Source organism: Vicugna pacos, chromosome 13, assembly GCF_048564905.1.
Source record: "Vicugna pacos chromosome 13, VicPac4, whole genome shotgun sequence".
Lineage (NCBI taxonomy): Eukaryota > Metazoa > Chordata > Mammalia > Artiodactyla > Camelidae > Vicugna > Vicugna pacos.
Genome location: NC_132999.1, coordinates 63,013,186 through 63,032,706, shown reverse-complemented (window position 1 = coordinate 63,032,706; position 19,521 = coordinate 63,013,186). Strand labels below are relative to the sequence as shown.

The window sequence follows — 19,521 nt, the reverse complement described above, 5'->3', positions numbered from 1 at the left end:
GTAAACTGTGACAACAAACAGTAAAGGAATGAAGGCAGGGGCAGAATGGAACACACCGTTGTCCTTATGGTACCCGTCAGTGGAGGAATATTGTTTGAAAGTAGATTCTGTTCAATTAAAGATACATAATGTAAATCCTCGAGCAACCACAAATAAAACAGACGCAAACCCAACAAGCCAACAGTGGAGATGCAATGGAATACTGAAAAAAAATCAGTTAATCCAGCGGAAGTCAAGAGAATGAGGAAAATCAAACAAAGACAAATGGAACGAAGAGACAACAAATCGGAAGCTGGTAAACGCAAACTCAGCCACAACAGTGATGACACGGATGCAAACCGTCTCAACGTTCCAAATAAAAAGCAGAGACCTTGGAGCAGAAGAAAAACAGTGATAAATTGAACTTAACCAAAATTAAAGCTCCTGTTCTTTGAAGTGTATCTGTGGGAAAATGGAAAAGTAAGCCAGAGACTGGAAGAATGTGTTCAGAATGCGTAAACTGGATGAAGGACTCAGATCCAGATTACAAAAAGAAACTTTGTACATAGAAAGACAAACAGCCCAATTAAAAGTTGGGCAGATGTTTCAACAGACTTTACAGAGGAAGGTGGGTAAATGGCCCACAGGCACGTGAACGAGTGTTACGTATTATTAGCTGCTGGGGACAAGCAAAGCGGAGCAGCAATGGGATAACCACACACCCACGACAGTGGCTAAACTTGGAAAGACAGAAGGTGCCGACTGTTGGCAAAGATGTGGGGCAACTTTAACTCCTATACGTTCCTGATGGAGGAGTAAAATGGTGCGACCACTTTGGAAAACAATTCGGCAGTTTCACGTGAAGTGAAACGCCTATTTCCCATATGACTGAGCAAACTTCATGCCTCGGTTTTTACCAGAGAGAAACGAAAACATATGTCCACACCAAGACTGGTAAATGAATGTCAATAATAGTTTATTTATAACACCCCCAAACTGGGGCCAACACAGATGTTCACCAGCACTTGAATGGATCAAGAGGTTATAACATATCCATACAATGGAACAGTAACTCTTCAGTAAAAAAGAATGGCTTACTGTTGATACACACAACAACGTGGATGAATCTCAAAAACATCATCTTCAATGAAAGAAGCCAGAAACAGAGAGAGTACATACTGTACGATTTCATTTATATAATATCTGAGAACGGGCGAAAGTGATCTGCAGTGACAGCAGATCAATGCTTGCTTGAGGCTGCAGATTTGAGGGAGATTAACCGAAAAAGGGTGTGAAGGGAGTTTTCCTGGTGCTGGAAATGTTTTGTATCTTGAATGTCGGGATAGGTACATAATACATTTATTTGTTTGCATTCATTGAACTTTGTACATTTAAAATGAATTGCATATTACTGTCTGTGAATTATACCTCAGTGGAGCTGATTTGAGGCCGTTTTAACCCAGTGTGTCAAGAACCCACGTCTATTACCTCACGTAACACGGCTGTGTTATCCCACACTTCAGGTGAGCGAATGTCAGTGACTGACCCCAGATCATGCAGCCAAAGGGAGACAGAGTAACATTTTTCTACTCTGCAAGAAATGCTTTTTATCTCCCCAAATAGGCAGAGTCAAAACTCTCAAAAATGGAAGTGTAGGACACGCATTGTTCCAATGCCTTTCAAGATACTGCGTGGCTGGCATCTAGGAGACACGGCACGGAATCCTCACTGGGGTGATTTATGTGTTTCTCTCAACGTGTGCTTCTTTTCCTCTACATATCTCTTTGTTCCCCTGCACGTTTCAGTACGCCTTCTAAGACGGGCTAGCAGTGAGATCACAAGGACCCTCGGGGCTGAGGATGGATTCTTGCACCAGTCAGGGTCTAGGCAGCACACAGAAGCCATGTTGGTTATTTGAACGGAGAAAATTTAATATAAAGAATTGCTAACTAGGAAAAGGTGATTGACTACTAATAAGGATAAAAGAGACTTGTAAGGGCGCTGGAAGGCCCAGGTACTTCCAGGACGGCAGCTGCTACCTGCAGGCTGAGGAAGAGATGGCAGCAAACAAACCAAGGATGCGAAGAGTCCCCCCACGCTATAGGCTGACATCCGGACCTCGTCAGACCACGGGGCCACCACAGGGACGTGCTGGCTGCCAAAGGGCTGGTCTGCAGGAGGGGCTCATTGGCGTTTGAGGATGTCGGGTGGGTCAGAGCTGCAGCCTGCCGGCAGAGGGAGGGTGCCCTGAGCGCGCAGCCGGAGCTCACCTGCAGGGCCACTGCACTCCCGCTCTGAATGGTGATGATGATCTGCTAATAACAGTGACCCAGGCAGAAACCAGGGGGATGTCTTGCCACTGTCCTCCTGCAGGGTTATTTCATTACTCTGTTGAGGAAGCTTAATATTCTGCCAAGCCCGCAGGGAAACGTGTTTATAGGGCCTGTCTTCAGTGTCACAAAGCAGGACACATAAGGGTGAGACTGAAGCTAAAAGGTAATAAATCGACAACTGACACAATATTGAAATAGAAGTTGGGACAGTCTGGGGTCCAGATTAATCAGCAGAAGTCACTGTATTAAGAGGCAATGAGTATTCTGGTGAACACATCTATCTCTCTTCTAAAGTCTATTGCTCTAAATGTATTTCTTTCTGAGTAGCCTATAAGGTTCATGGTCCTACCACCCACTCAGCTTCCAACGTCAGGAACATCAGAGTAGGAGCCCCAGATAGGTCCAGGCATGTGTTGTGAGTGAAGACAGCTGGCCAGGTGGGGACAGCGACCATCTGAGAGCTCATTGTCATCCACAGGGCAGCTGTTCCTCAGCTCCAGCCCGTGGATGCTCTCCAGGGGTGTGGGCCCAGAGTGGCCAGAACTTATTTTTCAAGGCCGGAGGCCAGACCTCAGTTTTCATTTTGCAAGTCTTCATCGCCCAATCTTTAAATATTAGCAAATAAACCAAATGGGAACACATGCTGTGCTCACCAAGCAGGCATGTCTCTGGGCACGTTCCGGCCCTGGGCTTCCTCTGCTTTGTAGACGTCCTCGCTGCCTCATTCTCCCTCATTTTCTCCAGCCAGTTACTTTCAAGCCCTACTTACTCAGTCTGGAAAAACTTCAACTTGGTTCCACCGTACACAGCCCCACCGTCGTAGTTCAGGATCTCACCCTCTCCTTCTGGGCTGTAATCATAGCCTGTGGTCAGCCGTCTCTGCCAGGGCACCATCAGAGTGGTTTCTAAAGCACACTCCCCTCCACCCAAAAGCGTCCCAGGGCTCCCCAGGCCCTTGTGGATTAAGCTCTTCTTGCCTGGCGTTCGAGCTCCTGCGCAGTCTGGTGCCCTCCACCCTCCCAGCGCTGGGCTCTGCTGTCCCCGTGCCCTGCCGACTCCACTACTGTATGCGACTCAAAACCTCCCAAACACATTTCCTTGCCCCACTTCCCTGTTTCTGCACCTGCTGTTTCCTTTCCCTAATGCCGTTACCATTTGTCAGCCTGACAACCTCCTACTCCTTCTTCAAGACCCAGTTTGAATGTTGGCTCTTTGGTGAAACCTTCCCTTCTCTTCCCGGCGTGAGCACGGTATTCGTGCCGCTAATTCGCTGCCCCTCGTCTGTTTTGCAGCCAGCACAACAGCCCTGGATCCTGCATCTCTGTCTGTCTTCCCACTTGTCTTGCCTGGGGCCATTACTCATAGGTCTTTGTATCATTAGGGCCCCGCGTAGTGCCTGGCGTATAGTAGGTGCTCAATAATTCATCGAATGATTGAAGCAATGAGTGGATAATGAAATGAAGGGAGGACTGGATGAATTACTTCTTCACTGAATCTTCCTCTGACTGTTTTTATGAGAGCTCGTTGTTTCTGCTCTGACTGGCACTTTGATGGTCATGAGGATGCTTTAGCACGTTTACATAACCGACAGCCGACCGAGCCGGCCCTTCTTCCACAAGTCTGGGCTGTTAGGACCTTCTCCGGAATTGCTGTGTGACGTTTCGTAGAAAGTCCTCCAGACACCCTTGGATCCCCTGAGATCTTAGTTGCCACCACCCTTATAAATTGCCGGGGGCTGTGCCACCCCTTAATAAATAAAAAACATAAACCCTTATTCTCTCTGCTGTTGTTTAGAACGAGAGCTGGTCATTTGGAAGGCATGATTTGGGGTGTTGGTTTTGACCTGAGGGTGGGGACTCAGAACATCCTGCAGAGGGTGTTGGCCTGGCCAGCTGGGCTCTCGGGAAGTACGTCAGTGGACGGAGACAGGATGTATAAAGAGGGGCCATGGTGCTCTTGGACCCAGGGCTGGAATATTCATCATGGGGCAGGAGACCCACCAGCTCCGTACATGGGGTTCCTTGGAGAGAGCCGGTGAGGGACGCGGGAGTAGGGTATGAAATGGCTATTTATTTAAATTAAGGCCAATTATTTTCTGTTAAGTGCAGTGAGTGGTGGGTTCTGGGAAAATTTGCTTCCACTGTAAACATGCGGGTTAGAAGTCATTAATATGACATTCACACATTGCTAATAAAGCACATAACACAGGGATCTGGCACCATTGAAATACCCAGAGGACATTAAGTATGAGTCTTAAAACCAAGAGTATTGGAAACGAGATATTTTTACTTCTCGTTTGGGAGTAATATAATTGCATTTTGCGGCTGTAGCAGATGCTGGGGCCAGCTGCTGGGAGAGCCCTGGCTCTTTATTCCCCGCTCAGCTTCGGTCCCTTACAGATAAAACCCTTGTGCAGAACTCTCATAAAAAACAAACTTTAAAAAATTACCCCTTGGTTGAAAGATCTATTTTGTGTGTGTGTGCAGAATATCTGAGATTATAGACCACAGATATTTTCATTTCTTGGACTCGGGAGAATAAGAAACAAAACATGTCTGTATAGCTTGCTGTTTTTGTTTGTGTGTTTAATTTGTCCCAAGAAGCACTAAAAAACTTGGGTTTGGCCTTTCTGTCTCACTGACATTGGACTCCCAAATCAAGAACGGACTGTCCCAGGGGCAGCCGACGGTAGGCCTGGGAGGGACCTGTCCTTTTTCTGAGGGCCACTTCGGGGGACATTGCTGAGGGGGAAGCCAGTTTCTCCAGGCTGGATGATTCTATGGGGTGTCCTCAGTGGGGGGCTCCTTCTGGAAAGGGAATGGAAGTGACGGTGAGCGTGGGCTGAGAGATGGAGGTGAATTCGGCCCCTCTGAGAGTCCTGTATCCTCTTCCAAATGGGCACAGCTGTCCACACTGCAGAGGCAGGACACAGCTCCGTACCTCGGGGGTGGACCGGTGGGGCAGTGGGCCTGCTTCAAAGGAAGTGTCTGCGGCAGCAACGTCCTCACTCACACATCAGCCCGGTGGATGCAGAGGGCGTGGCTCCCGCAGGCATGTTGTGTTCTGCAGGCTCCTGTGGTGCCTGTATCTGGAGATGCGCTGTCTGCTGTGGCAGCTGCAGGTGGCTGTCCCGCTCCTGAAATACGGCTGCTCAGATTAGGGATGGTCCAGGCACGGAAGATACTCATTAGGGTTTGAAAACTGAGTATGAAAAAGAATGTGAAATAGCTCACGACTGCTTTAAAATTTATTTTATCTTATTATTTTTTTCAATTGAAGTACAGTCAGTTACAATGTGTCAGTTTCTGGTGTACAGCACAGTGTCCCAGTCATGCATGTACATACATATATTTGTTTTCATATTCTTTTTCATTAAAGTGTATTACAAGATATTGAGTATAGTTCCCTGTGCTATACAGAAGAAAATTTTTAAAAATCTGTTTTTTTTTACATTTTTTATTGATTCATAATCATTTTATAGTGTTGTGTCAAATTCCAGTGTTCAGCACAATTTTTCAGTCATTCATGGACATATAAAAATCTGTTTTTATATATAGTGGCTAATGTTTGCAAATCTTAAACTCCCAAACTTATCCCTTCCCACCCCCTTTCCCCCAGAACCATGAGACTGTTTACTATGCTCATGGCTACTTTTTAACAAATTAGTGACATTGTAATCTTTTGGACATATTGGGTTAAAATAGAAAATATATTGGAAAATTTATTATTAAAATTGATTTCTCCTGTTTCTTTCTACTTTTTAAAAAAATACAGCTCCTAGAAATTTGCCCATCACCCCTGTGGCTTGTATTTGTGGCTTATGGTATGTTTCTACTGGACAGCGCTGCCTTGGTGCCAATGGGCTGGCCAGGGGCTGCCTTTCAGAACGTGGAGCATTTAGCAGAACATTTCTGAAGAGCCTCTTCACATGGGGCACTGAGGTTTAATGGCGACTATGCCCGTATATGTCCCCCCTCAACAACCTCCCAGCTTGTAGCAAGAGTTGGCTCAGATGTGGACTCTTTCTGTTTGCATCCTTTAGAAGAGAACTTTGTATTTGTTCACGCAACCTCTACTGTGCCAACAGTCATCTCCGGATACAGAACTGCTCAGGGCTGTACAGGGCTGTAGGAACTGAGACTCAGACCCTCCCCAGACACTGCAAAACTGGGAACGGAGAACCACCATGCACAGAAGCGCTAGCAACAGAAAGCACTGCGTGCTGAAAGTCCAGGAGTGGTGCAACCACTGCTGAGAAGGTTCCGGAAGCTGCAGTTCATGGTGGAGTGAGACAGCAAGGAGGGCTCCTTGGAGGAGGTGGACTGTGAACAAGGCCAGGCAGGTTACATGGGGAGTATCAGGGCATCGGGGCTGAAGTGGGAACAGGTAGGAAGAGCCAGGTTGGTACGAGCATTCCCACCCACCACTCCGGGGGGCAGCCTTCCCAGGATGACCCTGAGCCTCACTGACCCAAACTGGCTCACCACCGAGATGGGCTTTGTGGTCCTCTGTCAGACGCCGTCCGCCTGGGAGCAGACAGGACCAGCCCCACCTGGTAATTGGCTGATGAATGGTTGGCATGACTTTGACGGCAGAGATGCAGGAGGACACAGCGTGGGGGGGGGCAATGATGCTCAACAGCCCTGCCCGCTCTGTCCTTCTAGGTGGGGCTGGGTCAGTGCAGATCCCAAACCCGATGCCAGGCAGATCCAAAGGGCCTGGGGGATTCTCTCACCTTCTGTGCCTTGAGCGCTTGCCACACAGAGACATCCTACCTTGGCGGCAGTTTTTCTGTTTGAACATCCAAAGGGCAAACTGAGCATCTAAAATCTGCAAGCTGGGCAGTCTTTGCTTTGGATCCTGCAGCGAATTCCTTCATCTTGACAGCAGAGTCGCTCCTCTCAGCATCGATGTCGTGTTTGGGATCCAGAAAGAGAGATGCTAAGGGTGCCGGGGAGCTGGGGGAGGCTTGCGGGCACGTGGGGTGGCCCTTTGGGTTTAGGGTCCAACCTTGTAGGAGGGGAAGGCTGGCGTTTCCTTCACCCCAGTGCTGCCCCTAGCTGGAGGTCTACCCTCTCTTCTTGTTCTTTATCATGGGAAATACACATAACATAAAACTTACCATTAGTGGCATTTCATACATTCTCGATGTTGTATAACTGTCACCATGATCCAGTTCCCAGACGTTTTCATCCCTTTGAAAGGAAACTCCATATGCATTAGCAGTCACTCCCCGGGGTCCCCTTCACCAGCCCTGGGCAACAGCAATCCACCTTCTATCTCTATGGATTTATGTGTTCTGGACATTTCACATGAACGGGATCTTATAACGGCCTCGTGTGCCTGGCTTCTCTCACTCAGCATGTTTCCAGGGTTCACCTGTGTTGTAACCTGTGTCAGACCTTCATTCCTTTCCTGCGGCTGAGTAACCGTCTATTGTGTGGAAAGACCACACTCCGTTTGTCCATCTCTCCGTCTGCGGACGAACACTTGGGGCTCTTCCACCTTGTGGCAATGGTGAACAGCGCTGCTGTGAACATTCGTGTCACGTTTTGTTTGAGTCCCAGTTTTCACTTCCCTTCTTGTTTGAGCTCTCTGTGAACTTCCTGGGCCAGACTTGAGTTTGAGAGGCAACAAGCCAGCGAGAAAGATCATCACGCACTGGAGGTCCGGAGTCCCAGGTACCAGCTTGGCTCAGCCGCAAGCCCGCGACCTTGGACAAGTCTCTCACTTTCTCTGTCCCTCAGTTTCCTGCCCTGTGAAACTGAGGTGGCCCCGATCTGTGTTTCCATCTGCCTTCTTCAGAGCCCTAGGTTGGCGGAGCTTCAGGGGAAGAGGTGGGGAGGACAGACAGTTGGACTGAAGATGCTTTTTTCAAAACCTCTTTCCCTCTTCAGCTTGAGCGGCTCTCTCTCTTTCTCCTCCTCTTCTTTTTTTAAAATTGAAGAATATTTGATTTACAATGTTGTGTTAATTTCTGGTGTAGAACACAGTGATTCATTTATACATATATATACTCCTTTTCATATTCTTTTTCTTTATGGATTGCTCTCTCTTTGCTGTTTTGTCTACATTGTAAGACACTTAAAGCAAATGGTTCCTGGGGAGTGGGGGGGTGGTATAGCTCAGTGGTAGAGTGTGTGCCTAGCATGCACAAGGTCCTGGGTTCGATCCCCAGTACCTCCATTAGATAAATAAAGAAATAAATGAAACCTAATTACCTCCCACCCCAAAAGTATGTAGTACTATACATCAACTATATCGCAATAAAACTGGAAGGACAGAAATTAGAAAAAGAAGTCCAAATAAAATAATTAAAAAAATAAAGCAAATGGTTTCTGGATATAATAAATTTTTCCTATCACTGAAGTAGATGACCCCATGAATCATACAAGGGTTCTTGGGTGGAGATGAGCTTGATCCTGCTGGAAGGAGGGACTCCCGCTGACAGATGCTCACTCTGGCTCCTCCTGGTCCCTTGCAGGGAAGCAGGGCAATGCTGGGACTCTGGATCAGGGTCGGGGAGCAGGAGGCTGGTACTGAGTTGGGAAAGCATGGTTGTCCACACGCAGGTTCTCCTTTTCTGCATCTGAGCACATTGTAGCAGTTCTTTAAGAAATTCAGATCCATAGTGGAGAGTGCAGACTCTGTGTGGGTTTGGCTTCTGGTTCTACAGAGATTAGCCATGTGACCTTGGGCAAGCCACTTATCTGCTCTGTGCCTCAGTTCCCCGACCTGTACTGTGGGCGTGGTTCCTACTTCCTAGTTTGTGATGGAGATGAAGTGAGACTATCCCTCATGAAGTCCCAGAGCAGTGACTGGCCTTGGACCTCACTCCACCAACGTTATGACGGTAACGATGACACAGGTGGTGAAGTCCCTCTTCCCCCGTAGCCCAGATGACTCTCCTCCCTCTGAATTTTGGTGGTTCTCACTTTGCGCCACACTGCTTAGCAGCTACCGTGCTATATAGTCCCTTCGGCATGTGTCTAACCATCTCCTCAGCAAGTTCTGAGGCTTTGGGGAGGCAGGGCCTGGCAGGGTCTGACGATGAGACAGACCAAGACCTGCCTAAGGGAGATGGACTGGGCAGCCTGCGAGCATGGGTCTGGAAGTAGACAGGTGCCCCAGACACACCGAGTCCGGCTGGGAGCCAGGCAGCACGGTGGCATTTCTGGGTGGTCCAGTCCAGCTCCGGGGGCCTGGCCAACTCGAACGTGACAAAGGAGGGAGCATTCCATTTCCTTTGCTCAGAAAGCCTGCTCTTAGGTGGGGTGGGCGCTCCAGCAAGGGGGCTGTGCGTTGGAGGCGTCCTCGTTACCTTGAGAGTGGAGAAGGGAGCCGCCAGTGCTCAGTTTCCAAATGAGTGTGGTTTCCTGGGGCCTCTGGTTGCTTGCACGGAGCTCAGTAGGCCCGAGATGACCTGCTGGGTCTGGCTGCAGAGCTGACTGGACAGGTGACCCTGTGATAGGATAGCTTCAACGTTGCACTATTATGGTACCTTGTCTCTGTCCCCTCCTCTGCCTTGTGAAGGGCAGGCTTCCTAGTGGCCTCATTCTCTGACCGGTCATAGTAGGTGCTCAATACATATTTGTAGAGTAAATATTGAATGCAATACATGGTCCAGGGAGTTTTTCTCTTTGAAGGACAGTAGCTGTAGTGGGGGCCCCACGAGGCTGGGGCAAGTGTTGCCTGGGGGATGTTCACGAAGGTCTTCTTTGGGAGTCTGGCTCTTTGGAACACTGTGGTACACACAGAGGTGGCTGGTATGCTCTGCCTCCGTCCTTCTGGGCCATCAGGGTCACTTGGCTGTCAGCATGACCCTGGGCAAGGGCATAGGCGAGGGGTCCCCACTGGCATCGACTGTTCCTCTGGATGACAGGTCTCCTGAAGTTCAGGTAGATGGACTGAGGCACGTAATTAGTGGCAAAGTTAATGTACTTACTGCCTCCAGCCACTGTCTGCACCCAGTGCTTTGTGCAACCAAATGGGCACCGATGGATAAAGGGAGGGACTGACTGCCACTAACCCCGAGGAGTTGCTGTGATCTTATGGTTTGTCGTGGGCAGAGCGGGCGGAGGGTGGGAGTAGACGAAGGCAGGTCCAGCAGTGCCAGCAGGTTCTGAGCTGGACCGTTTGGTACCTGCTGTCTCGTCAGGGGCCTCGCTGCCGGCGGCTCACACCACAGAGACCTTACAGCGGTAGTCACGGTAGCTATGATCATGGTCGTGGCTGTACACCAGTCAGGGTGTTAAGAAGTTTTGTTCCCTGTAACTGCCCGTGAGCTGGTATTTCCTCAGTCTCGTAGGGACTGAGGTCTTGACAGCCCAGCGATGTGCTCAGGGTCAGGCACCTCATGAGTGGCACAGCCAGCACCCCAAGCCAGGTCTGTTTGCTTCCGAAGCAGGTGCTCCCAACTGTGCCACTGTGTCACCTCCCCACAATGACTCAGGGTTGATTAAGTCACTGGTAAAGGTTTATCCAGGAGCTGCTGGGTTTGGCTGATTTTAAGCACTAGCGCTAACTATCTTCAATAATAAACACATACAAACACACAACCCACTCAGGACACACACTCAGACCCCCATACTTATATGTGCTGTTCTCTCTGTAAGGCCCTCCCTTCTACCCACCCACCCATTCATTTGTCTCACAAACATTTATCAGGACACTGTTAGGTCCTGGGGATACATCAGTGATGAGATATTCCTTGCCCTTGAGGAGTACATGGACCAGTGGGGATGCTATCCAAGTAGACAAGCAATTAGGATGCAGAGTGATCAATCCTACACACTTGGAGGAAGGTGCCAGGTGCCATGGGAGCACTGAGGATGGGCGACCAACTCTGCCGTGAATTTTAGGAGGGCCAGCCAGAGGAGGTGGCATCTATCTCCAGTGAGACCTTAGGGGAAACATCTCGGAAGGAGAGGGAAATGGAATGTGTTCTCTCTCGGGGATGTTCCAGTTGATCAGCGTCTTCAGCTGCCACCAACAACAGAAATCCGTACAATGAGGCAGCTCTCTTTTTGCCATAGGTTTCTGCTTCCCAGGTTCTTGGTGAAAGGTCCAGGCTTCCACACTGAGGTGGCTTGGGCTCTGGTTACTAGTCACCGGCTGCCCTGTGGTGGTGGCCGGTTTCCGTGGTTATGTGAGGCCCCCAACCCCCACCTGGACCCGTGGCCTTCATACCATGTGGCCTGGGTGGTGCTTTCTACCCTGACCTGCCCTGCTTACCAGGTTTGGGTGACAGTCCCTTCTTTTTCTTCAAGGCCCAGTTTAGCACCTCTGGTCACAGATGTCCACTCCGTTCTGTCCAAGGCCAGAGGAGGCTAACTGCAAAGGGAGGCTGCGAGGCCTCGAGGGGGCTGGGCTGCTTCAAAACCAGGAGCCTCCAGCGACCCCAGCTGCTGAGGAGGTTGAGCAGGGAGACCCCTTCTCCACGTTTCTCTGGTCGTCAAGGGCTGCAGATCGGTGCTGTATTATTACCAAGATCCAGGGAACCGTGTGCTAGTCCAGCCTTAATTGAACTTAAAATCCCTGCCAATTTCATGTTAGCAGATCCAGTTGGAGCTGGAAGTAATGGGCCGTATCATGCCTCAGAGCTGGAGCAATGACTTACATTGGTGTCACCCGCTGGCTTTTTATGGAAATTATTAATAAATCAGTAATTCTATCTGCAGTGATGTTGTTGTGTTGATAAATATTTAATTTACCTTCAGGTGCCCACATTTCCTCCATCTTTGCCTTAAACTCTGCTGACACTGCTGTTCTTCCTGAAGCTCTGCTCGGCAGTGATCGGTAGTGGGAAAGGTTCACGCTCTCTCCCCCTGTAATAGGCCTTTTTCTTTTCTTTTTAATCTTCGTGCAATTTGGCTCGGGGATTGGGGCTCAAGCTGAGAGAATGCAGCGTTTCTTGGGACGAGGATGAAAGATGAGTGCAGCTTCAGAAGCCCGGCTAAACTTTCCGATCGTGACCTTGCACGAGTGGGCGCTGGTGTTGGCGTGTGTTTCCCCCTCCTCCGAGTTAATGACATTTAGAATCAGAAATGGTGTCTGATGTTTTCTTCCCGCAGAGAAATCCCTTTGTCCTTGCCACTGCCTCATCTTTTGAAACCCAGCACTTTGATGATTATCGTATGGCAGGTTGAATGGCAAGGTCTTAAAAAAAAAAGTCAGAATAGAAACACAGTCCAAGTCAAGCGTTTCTCCACCAGGGATGGGGTTCCAGCCTTGCGAAAGAGGGCAGCAGCTGGGAAACAACGAAAAGACTTTCTGACCTCTCAGGAGCCAACGTGAGCTAATTGTTGCTATTATCTTTCTATTCTTCTGTTTCAGGAAATTGCAGCTTATTTAATAACATTTGAGAAACACGAAGAATGGCTAACCACATCCCCTAAGACCAGGTAATGTCCCAGCTCTCATAGTTTTTCAAATATGTAAATGGATTGATTTTCATTGATGATCTGATTTGGCCAGTCAATTCACCGCCAAGTTCAAAATGCCATGTTGTGCCTGATAGCTTGTGACACTGAGGTCTCACTCACTGACCTACGCCTGTGGTACTGAATGCAATTGGATGGATTAAAAGCAGTGCAGCTGCCATCATGGACCCTGGACATTTCCACCTGCTAGCTCAACGCTGGGTCCTTCAGCGGGGGGCTTGGGAAGGCTTGGGCAAGCAGGCAGGACAGTCAGGGGGAGTTTATTTTGGGAAAGTGCCCACCTGTCACCAGTGTTCTCCAGAAACTTACTTTCTAAATAGGGAAACTACCTAAACTGTCCACTTTCATTGCTGCCTGTTGCCCAAACTGAAAGTAAAGTCGTTATCGACGGTGGTATGAGCTCCCAGATCAGAAGCACTGGCTGAGTCTGCAGTTTGTTATTCAGTAAAAGCCTGTGAGCCAGCCGACCGCCATGGCCTCTGAACTTCTCTCCCCACTGGGAGCGGGGAGACCTGGTGAGGAGTCAGCTGACTTGCGGTCTGCCAGAGCAAGGGATGCTATTTCGTGAAGAATGGTGAAGTTGAGGTTGAACATTTATTTTAAAGGTACCTCTTCTTTCCTCCTCAGCTCTCATTCGTTCGTTTTTGGTTTGTTATATCCTAGAGCTTTGGAAGTACATGGCCTCTGCCTTCCAACTGCCACAGTTTTTCTATTAGCAGTGATGAAGGGGCCAGGTGTTTAATAGTCTGAGCAGCGTTAGCCGGAGTGTGGCTTCCGGGATCACTGGGCTGCGGGTTTGAATTTGAGAGGCAGAAAGCTCCGTCTGTACACTTTGGCCAGAAGCATCAAATTCTCCAAGTTTGTTCACTGAGACCAGGGAAAGGGGTGGGAAGTGTGTCCTCTGCCTCCTTGGCCATCAGTGTGACCTGTTCATCCTTCCTGAGCCATGAAGGAAAGATGTTTACTCGGTCTAGAAGTTTCTTTAAAATATTTCTTTACAAGGCTTAGGTTTTTACTGGTTAGCATTCATTAGATGAGAACAAAAATTTCTATATTGAAAGAAGTCAGAGGATACGGAGGAAAGAAAGATTAGTTCCTGAGATTTGCACCCCCAGGTGGGAGTAGAGTTTGACTCTGATCCTTTTACCTTTCATCCTGAATCCCTCTGTAGGATGTCTTCAACTCCTCGGCCTTCTGGGGCCATGATTTCCTTTGCTGTAAAATCAAATGGTTTGTATCAATCAGCTTTTGATGTGACAATGCTTTGTAAGAAACAATCTCCAAACTAAGTGACTTATAACAAACAATAAGTTCCTGCTCATGGGTCTATGGGTTGGCTGCGGTGTTGAGTTGGGTTCAGGACCACTCGATGTGAATTTCTGTTGTAGGACCTAGGCTGAGAAACCACCCCCCGCCCACTCCCCTTCCCCGTCTGGGGCATCTCATGGCGGATCCTAGAGGTTTAAAGCCCAAGGCACTCCATGCAGGCACAGTGAAGCCCCCTGGATAGGATGCTGGATGTGGCATCATATGTCACACCCGCTCACAAATCCATTAGCCAAAGCAATTCCCCTGGCCAGGCCCGGCGAGAATGAGACCAAGAAGAACATTCTTCACTAGAGTGGGGTCGGAGTGGGGAAGGCGAGAATGAATGGGGTGCAGTGTACTATTTGGCGAGCACAGCTTTGCCCCTTATGATGGAAAGCTTGGCACACCCCTTTCTCCTTTCTTCTGGGGGCATCTTCCAGGGCAGGATCCCCAGACTTGAGCAGGCATCAGAGTCAGCGGGAGGGCTTGTTAAAGTAGTCTGCTGCGCCCCACCCCCGTTTCTGATTCAGTGTGTCTGCTGGGGGACCCGAGCCCCCGTTACTTCCCACCAGTTCCTAGGGGATGGGATGCAGCTGGTCTGGGACCTCACTTTGGGTACCGCTGGCTGCCCTAGTTTCTCTGGGCGGAGGGACTCTGATTTCTGCCTCGGCACCATTTCCTGACTCCCAACAAGCGGTTCTCATCTCAAGCAGCTTCCAGCCTCTCTACACGCCCTTCACTCCTCAGCCAAACACTCCTTGAATATAAGTGGAAAGAAAGAGCTTCTGCTTAGCTGGAGAGTGAGATTCTCTGGAACGCGTCCCAGGCCAGACATCTGATTTCAGATATACAGGCACATGTCCTGCTCCAGCTGCCCTCTGACTGCACGACCCACGGAAGGACATTTCAGGGCGGGGACTCTGCCTTGCGGTTCAGTCTGAATTCAGGTTTCCATCGAGAACTGAATGTCACTCACGGTCATGCCTTCTTGGAGTATAAATAGAGCCAAGAGGCTTCCGTCCCAAGGCACTAGGGGTGCACCTGGCAGAAGAGAAGTCGCGTGGGTTTCCATATTGACAAATTCAGGTCTGAGCCTTGGCCCGTAGCTTTGATACTTAAGCAAGTCATTTTTGCCCCTTTAAAAGCTCCCCTTTGTCTTCTTCATTCATGAATCGGAACCAATGCCCGTCCTGTCCTCACAGGGTCATTCTGGGGATTGAATGAGATAACGTTTGTGATCTCGCTTTGCATGCTCTGAGGGTCTGTGTCCACGCACAGGGATGTCATCGTCCCTCTCGTCTCCTCCTGGGGCTGCAGGAGCCTTCGCCTGCTGGAGGCACCTGCCACAATGTCTCCAAGGCTTCGGAAGGACGAATTTCTTCCTAAAGACAGAGGGTGAAGACAGAACGTTTCCTGTTAGTGTTATAATATCCAACCCGTGTTTACACTTGAAAGCTTCTCGTCCCAGGAGGAGGAAAAGTTGCTGCGGTTGTTCGAGCACCTTCCTAAATTAGTTGTTGAGTTGCATTCGGATCTCTCCCCCTCCCCCTTCCATCTCTTGTATTGGAATTAATTGGTGCGGTTAACTGCTGAGTTCACACAAACCGGCCTCCTGGTATTAAGGAATTAATGACACCAACACTCCGCTGAACGAGAAGGCAATGCAGCTTCTGTTTGCCGCCGCCGCCGCCACTGTTAATTTCATTTTAGAAAATTAATAAAAATGAATTGCACCACTGACATTTATAGCGTTTCCTGATAAAAGGATACATTGTTTGTGTGGAGGAATCCCTGTTAAATTAATCGTTGTAATCAGTTCACATATAGATGTTGGTATAGGAGCTGCAGAGGGACCTACCCTTGGTCTCCGTGGCTTGCTGATGGCTGGGGGTTATAAATAGAGCCCTTGCTCAGATCCTGCCCCAATTACAGAGACGGTCCCGGGAGCCCCGCTCACCTGTCTAATAATGAGGTGTGCTACCCAGAGGCTCCCAGGGTTGGGGGCCCCGGGCGCAGCGCGGCACCACGACAGGGCTGAGGGCTGAATGTTTAAACAGCGCATGTTGTGTTATCAGCAACTGGGACCTTCTGGAAATGGCAGCTTGAAAAATCACCCTTCAGAACGTCTTTATTTGGCACTTGCTGTGTGCTCAGCACTAGAACTGTAACATGTGGAGACCCCGGGGAACTCCCCGCTCCCCACCCCTCCGGGTGAATTTAGAAACTTGGAATTAAGAGCTTCCTCCCTCTGTCTAGAATGTTCTTCCAGCTCCTCCTTCTGGCCTGGATTTGGGTGTCACTTTCTCTGTGGGGCCTTCCCTGAACACACAATTGAAGATCGCACGCCTCCCAGCCAGCCAGACTCCCTTTCCTCTTTTCTTGTTTCCTGTTTCTCTAGAGCGCTTAGCTCCTCCGGACACACGGTGTGCCTCTCCTATTTATTCTGTTTGATTCACTTCTTCATTATCCGACCTCCTCCCCCACGAAGTGGAAGCACCACGAGGAGAGGGAGTTTTGGTCTGTTTGTTCCTGGGGCGTCCCCAGTGCCTGCTGGACGCACAGTAGGTGCTCAGTGTGTATATGTGAAACAAGTCAGCAGTAGAAAACGTGAGTCTGAAGGTTGTGAAGAAAGAGCTCTGGGTTTATTCTACTTTATTTTTGTCTTGTACAGATTGGCCTAGTGCTGGGCTCTGGGACACTTCTGTGGGCCTGGCACTGTGCTTTTCAGTCCTTTCAACAGCACTGCCAGCACTGACATGCAGAGAGGGTGTGTTCTCTGTCCAAGATTGTACAGCCAATGTTCGAACTGGAATTTGAACCCAGAACAGGAAGGTCTTACTACAAAGCACACATTCTTAGCTTTGATACTGTAACTCTCCTGCACATAGCAGGTGTGAGATTTGAAGGTGGCCCCATAGATCGTTCCACTCTGCTTTCCCTCCTCCCATCTCCCTGAATTCTGAGCCACCCGGGAGACCCAGCCTCCTTTTGCTGGTGAGCTTGGCTTGAGTAGGTCAACCGGCTGGGTTCCTTGCTGGCCTCCTGAGCTGGATTTAGCCCCCGAGTTGCAGGCAGTCTGGAGAGCTCCCCCACAGGGCAGAGCTGAGTCCAGCAGAGCATAGGCAGGTGGGCTGCAAAATGTAGTGATTCCAGTAATTTCTCTCTCCTCCCCTGGGAAACGTGCAGCCTTCCTTGGAAGCTGGGAGCAGGGCAATGCTCAGCGGGGAGTTGGGAGCACTTCCTTCCCAGGAGCCCTGTGTGTGCCAGTTACAAGGAGGCAGGAAATGCTGTCAATTATCTAATTAAGTAATTGAATTTATGTAGGTAGCACCTTCAAGCTGAAACACTACAGGTCTAGTGATAGAATTTTCCTGTAATGATCATCAAATGCTTCTTGGTCAGTAAGCAGTAAGAGTCAAGTAGAGGGAGGGTCTGGAAGGAAAGGAGAGGAAAAGCAAGGCCTGAGTTTCAAGGAGACTCAGCGAGAGCCCCACCCTCGCTCTCCGGGCTCTCGGGACCCCACAGGTCCATTGTGTCTTCCATGCTGGGTCCTTCCTACCCTGGTGACCAGACCAGGTCTTGGGTCTTCTGCTCTTTCCTCCAAAGCGCTCCCTCCCAGGACTCCAAGAACTCCAGGGTTTGACTGTTAACTCTCTAGGGACCTTCCCCAAGTCGGAACCTCTCTCCTGGGCACCTGGATGTCATCTTATCTCAAATGCATCACGCTTCCTCGTGCCCCTGCCCCCACGTCTGCTCTGTTCCTGTCCTCTAACTTCCCTGGTTCTCAGAAGAGCCACGTCATTTTAAAGACTCCGAAGCTCACACCTGGCATCCTTCACGACCCCTCTTTCACTTTTGTGCCCTGAAGGGAATTAGTTACTGGTTCTGCCAGTGTTTCCAGCGGTCACTCACATCCTTACTTTCCTGCCCCCCCCCAGCTTTGGCCCTCACTGCCTGCCTCTTGCTTGAGTTACTGAAACAGTTCCGACGGCTTGCCCCCTTCTCCAGCCTGGGCTCCTTTCCTCCTGCTGGTTTCCCTGAAACGCTCCGTTGGTTACCTCATTGTTCCCTTTGAAACGCTCTGAGACTTCCCACGAGATGAAGTCTGGTATTGCGTCCAGGCCCTTGTTCTGACTCAGCACCCCGACTCCTTTCGATCTTTCTCCTTGACTCCCCACTGCGAAGTAGCTTCTACTCTTAGGGGGCGGCTTGCTGCTCTCCAAACACACCTCCCGTGTCCCCGACTTCCTCTTTCACTCGGCCACTGACCTCCCCTTGAATGCCCCCGTCCAGCCCAACCTGCCCGTCTGTTGGATCTCACCTCTTCCTGGGAGCCCCCGAAACAGACCGACTGACAGGGAGCCACCTTCACCGTCGGGTTCCGCAGCCCACGCTCTTTGCCGTCAGTCGTCTGAGATTTAGTGGTCACAGGCATGGCAGGCTCGTGCACAGAGGAGGGGGAGCGCTGGTGGGGGTGCACGGCGGTGTGCGGGCTTGTGGCTGAGCGGCAGATTCACACCTGCACAGCCCAGTGGAGAGGGGCCGGGTGGTGGTGTCGGGGTGTGGGCACGGTGCTCCCCCGAGGAAGCCAACCTCGTCGGGCACCAGCCTGGTCCCAGGGCAGGTCCTCTGTAAGTGGCACACAGGAGGGACCTGCTGACCACCTCCAGGGCGTCTGCTCCTTGGCACAGCTACAGGACTTTGCTAAGGAAGCCGCCGCTCCTGGGGAGCCTGCTGGAGTGGCCAGAAGAGAATGACACACATCCTGTGGAGATCCCATTTGGGGGCTTAAAAAGTTCCCAGAACTAAAAAGGCATGACGTTCTAACACAAGCCACAACACAGGTGAGCTCTGAGGACACTGTGCTCGGTGAAACAAGCCAGTCACAAGAGGATGGATGCTGTGCGGTTGCGTTTATATGAGGCACTGAGAACAGTTAGAGTCTCGGAGGCAGAGAGTGAAGTGGAGGTTGCCAGGGGCTGGAGGGAAAGGGAGAGGAGTGAATGTTTGATGGGACAGAATTTCGATTTGGGAAGATGAAGATGTGCTAGAGATGGATGGGGCTGGTGATGGCTGCGCAGTGATGTGAATTACCAGTGGACAGCACACTAGGAAAAGTTTATATGTCACATATATTTTACAATAATTAAAAAAAAAGATTCCCAGAGCTGTCTCTAGCTATGTGCAGCTGGGCCGAGCGAGGGCAGAGGGGATGCTGTGTGTATGTGTGTGTGTGTGTGTGTGTGTGCGTGTGTGTGCAGGGGGTGCTACTGGGGGGCAGAGTTTGGGAGGGCAGCTTTCTACCAAGATCGTCTCAGGGGCTCTGTTCTTTGGCGCTGCAAAAGAGGAAATAAACCAGGTCAGCAATGATTTCAACGTGGTGACCTCTGCATTATGCTGAATTGGGGACCTGCTATTAAATTAACAAAACGATGTGTCATGTTACATCTATTTCAGCA

General features: G+C 49.9%; 1 protein-coding gene and 1 non-coding gene across 2 annotated transcripts in view; both read left to right on the top strand.

Annotated features, from left to right (window-relative positions):
- Positions 1–19,521, top strand: part of CAMTA1 (calmodulin binding transcription activator 1) — an 819,414-nt gene that overhangs the window by 247,493 nt on the left and 552,400 nt on the right. Inside the window, exon 4 of the mRNA XM_072975888.1 lies at positions 12,648–12,715. Within this exon, the coding sequence (XP_072831989.1) occupies positions 12,648–12,715 (68 nt within the window). The remainder of the gene's footprint in view (positions 1–12,647; positions 12,716–19,521) is intronic.
- On the top strand, positions 8,427–8,498 carry TRNAA-AGC (transfer RNA alanine (anticodon AGC)). Its single transcript has one exon. It is a non-coding gene; the product is annotated as a tRNA-Ala (tRNA).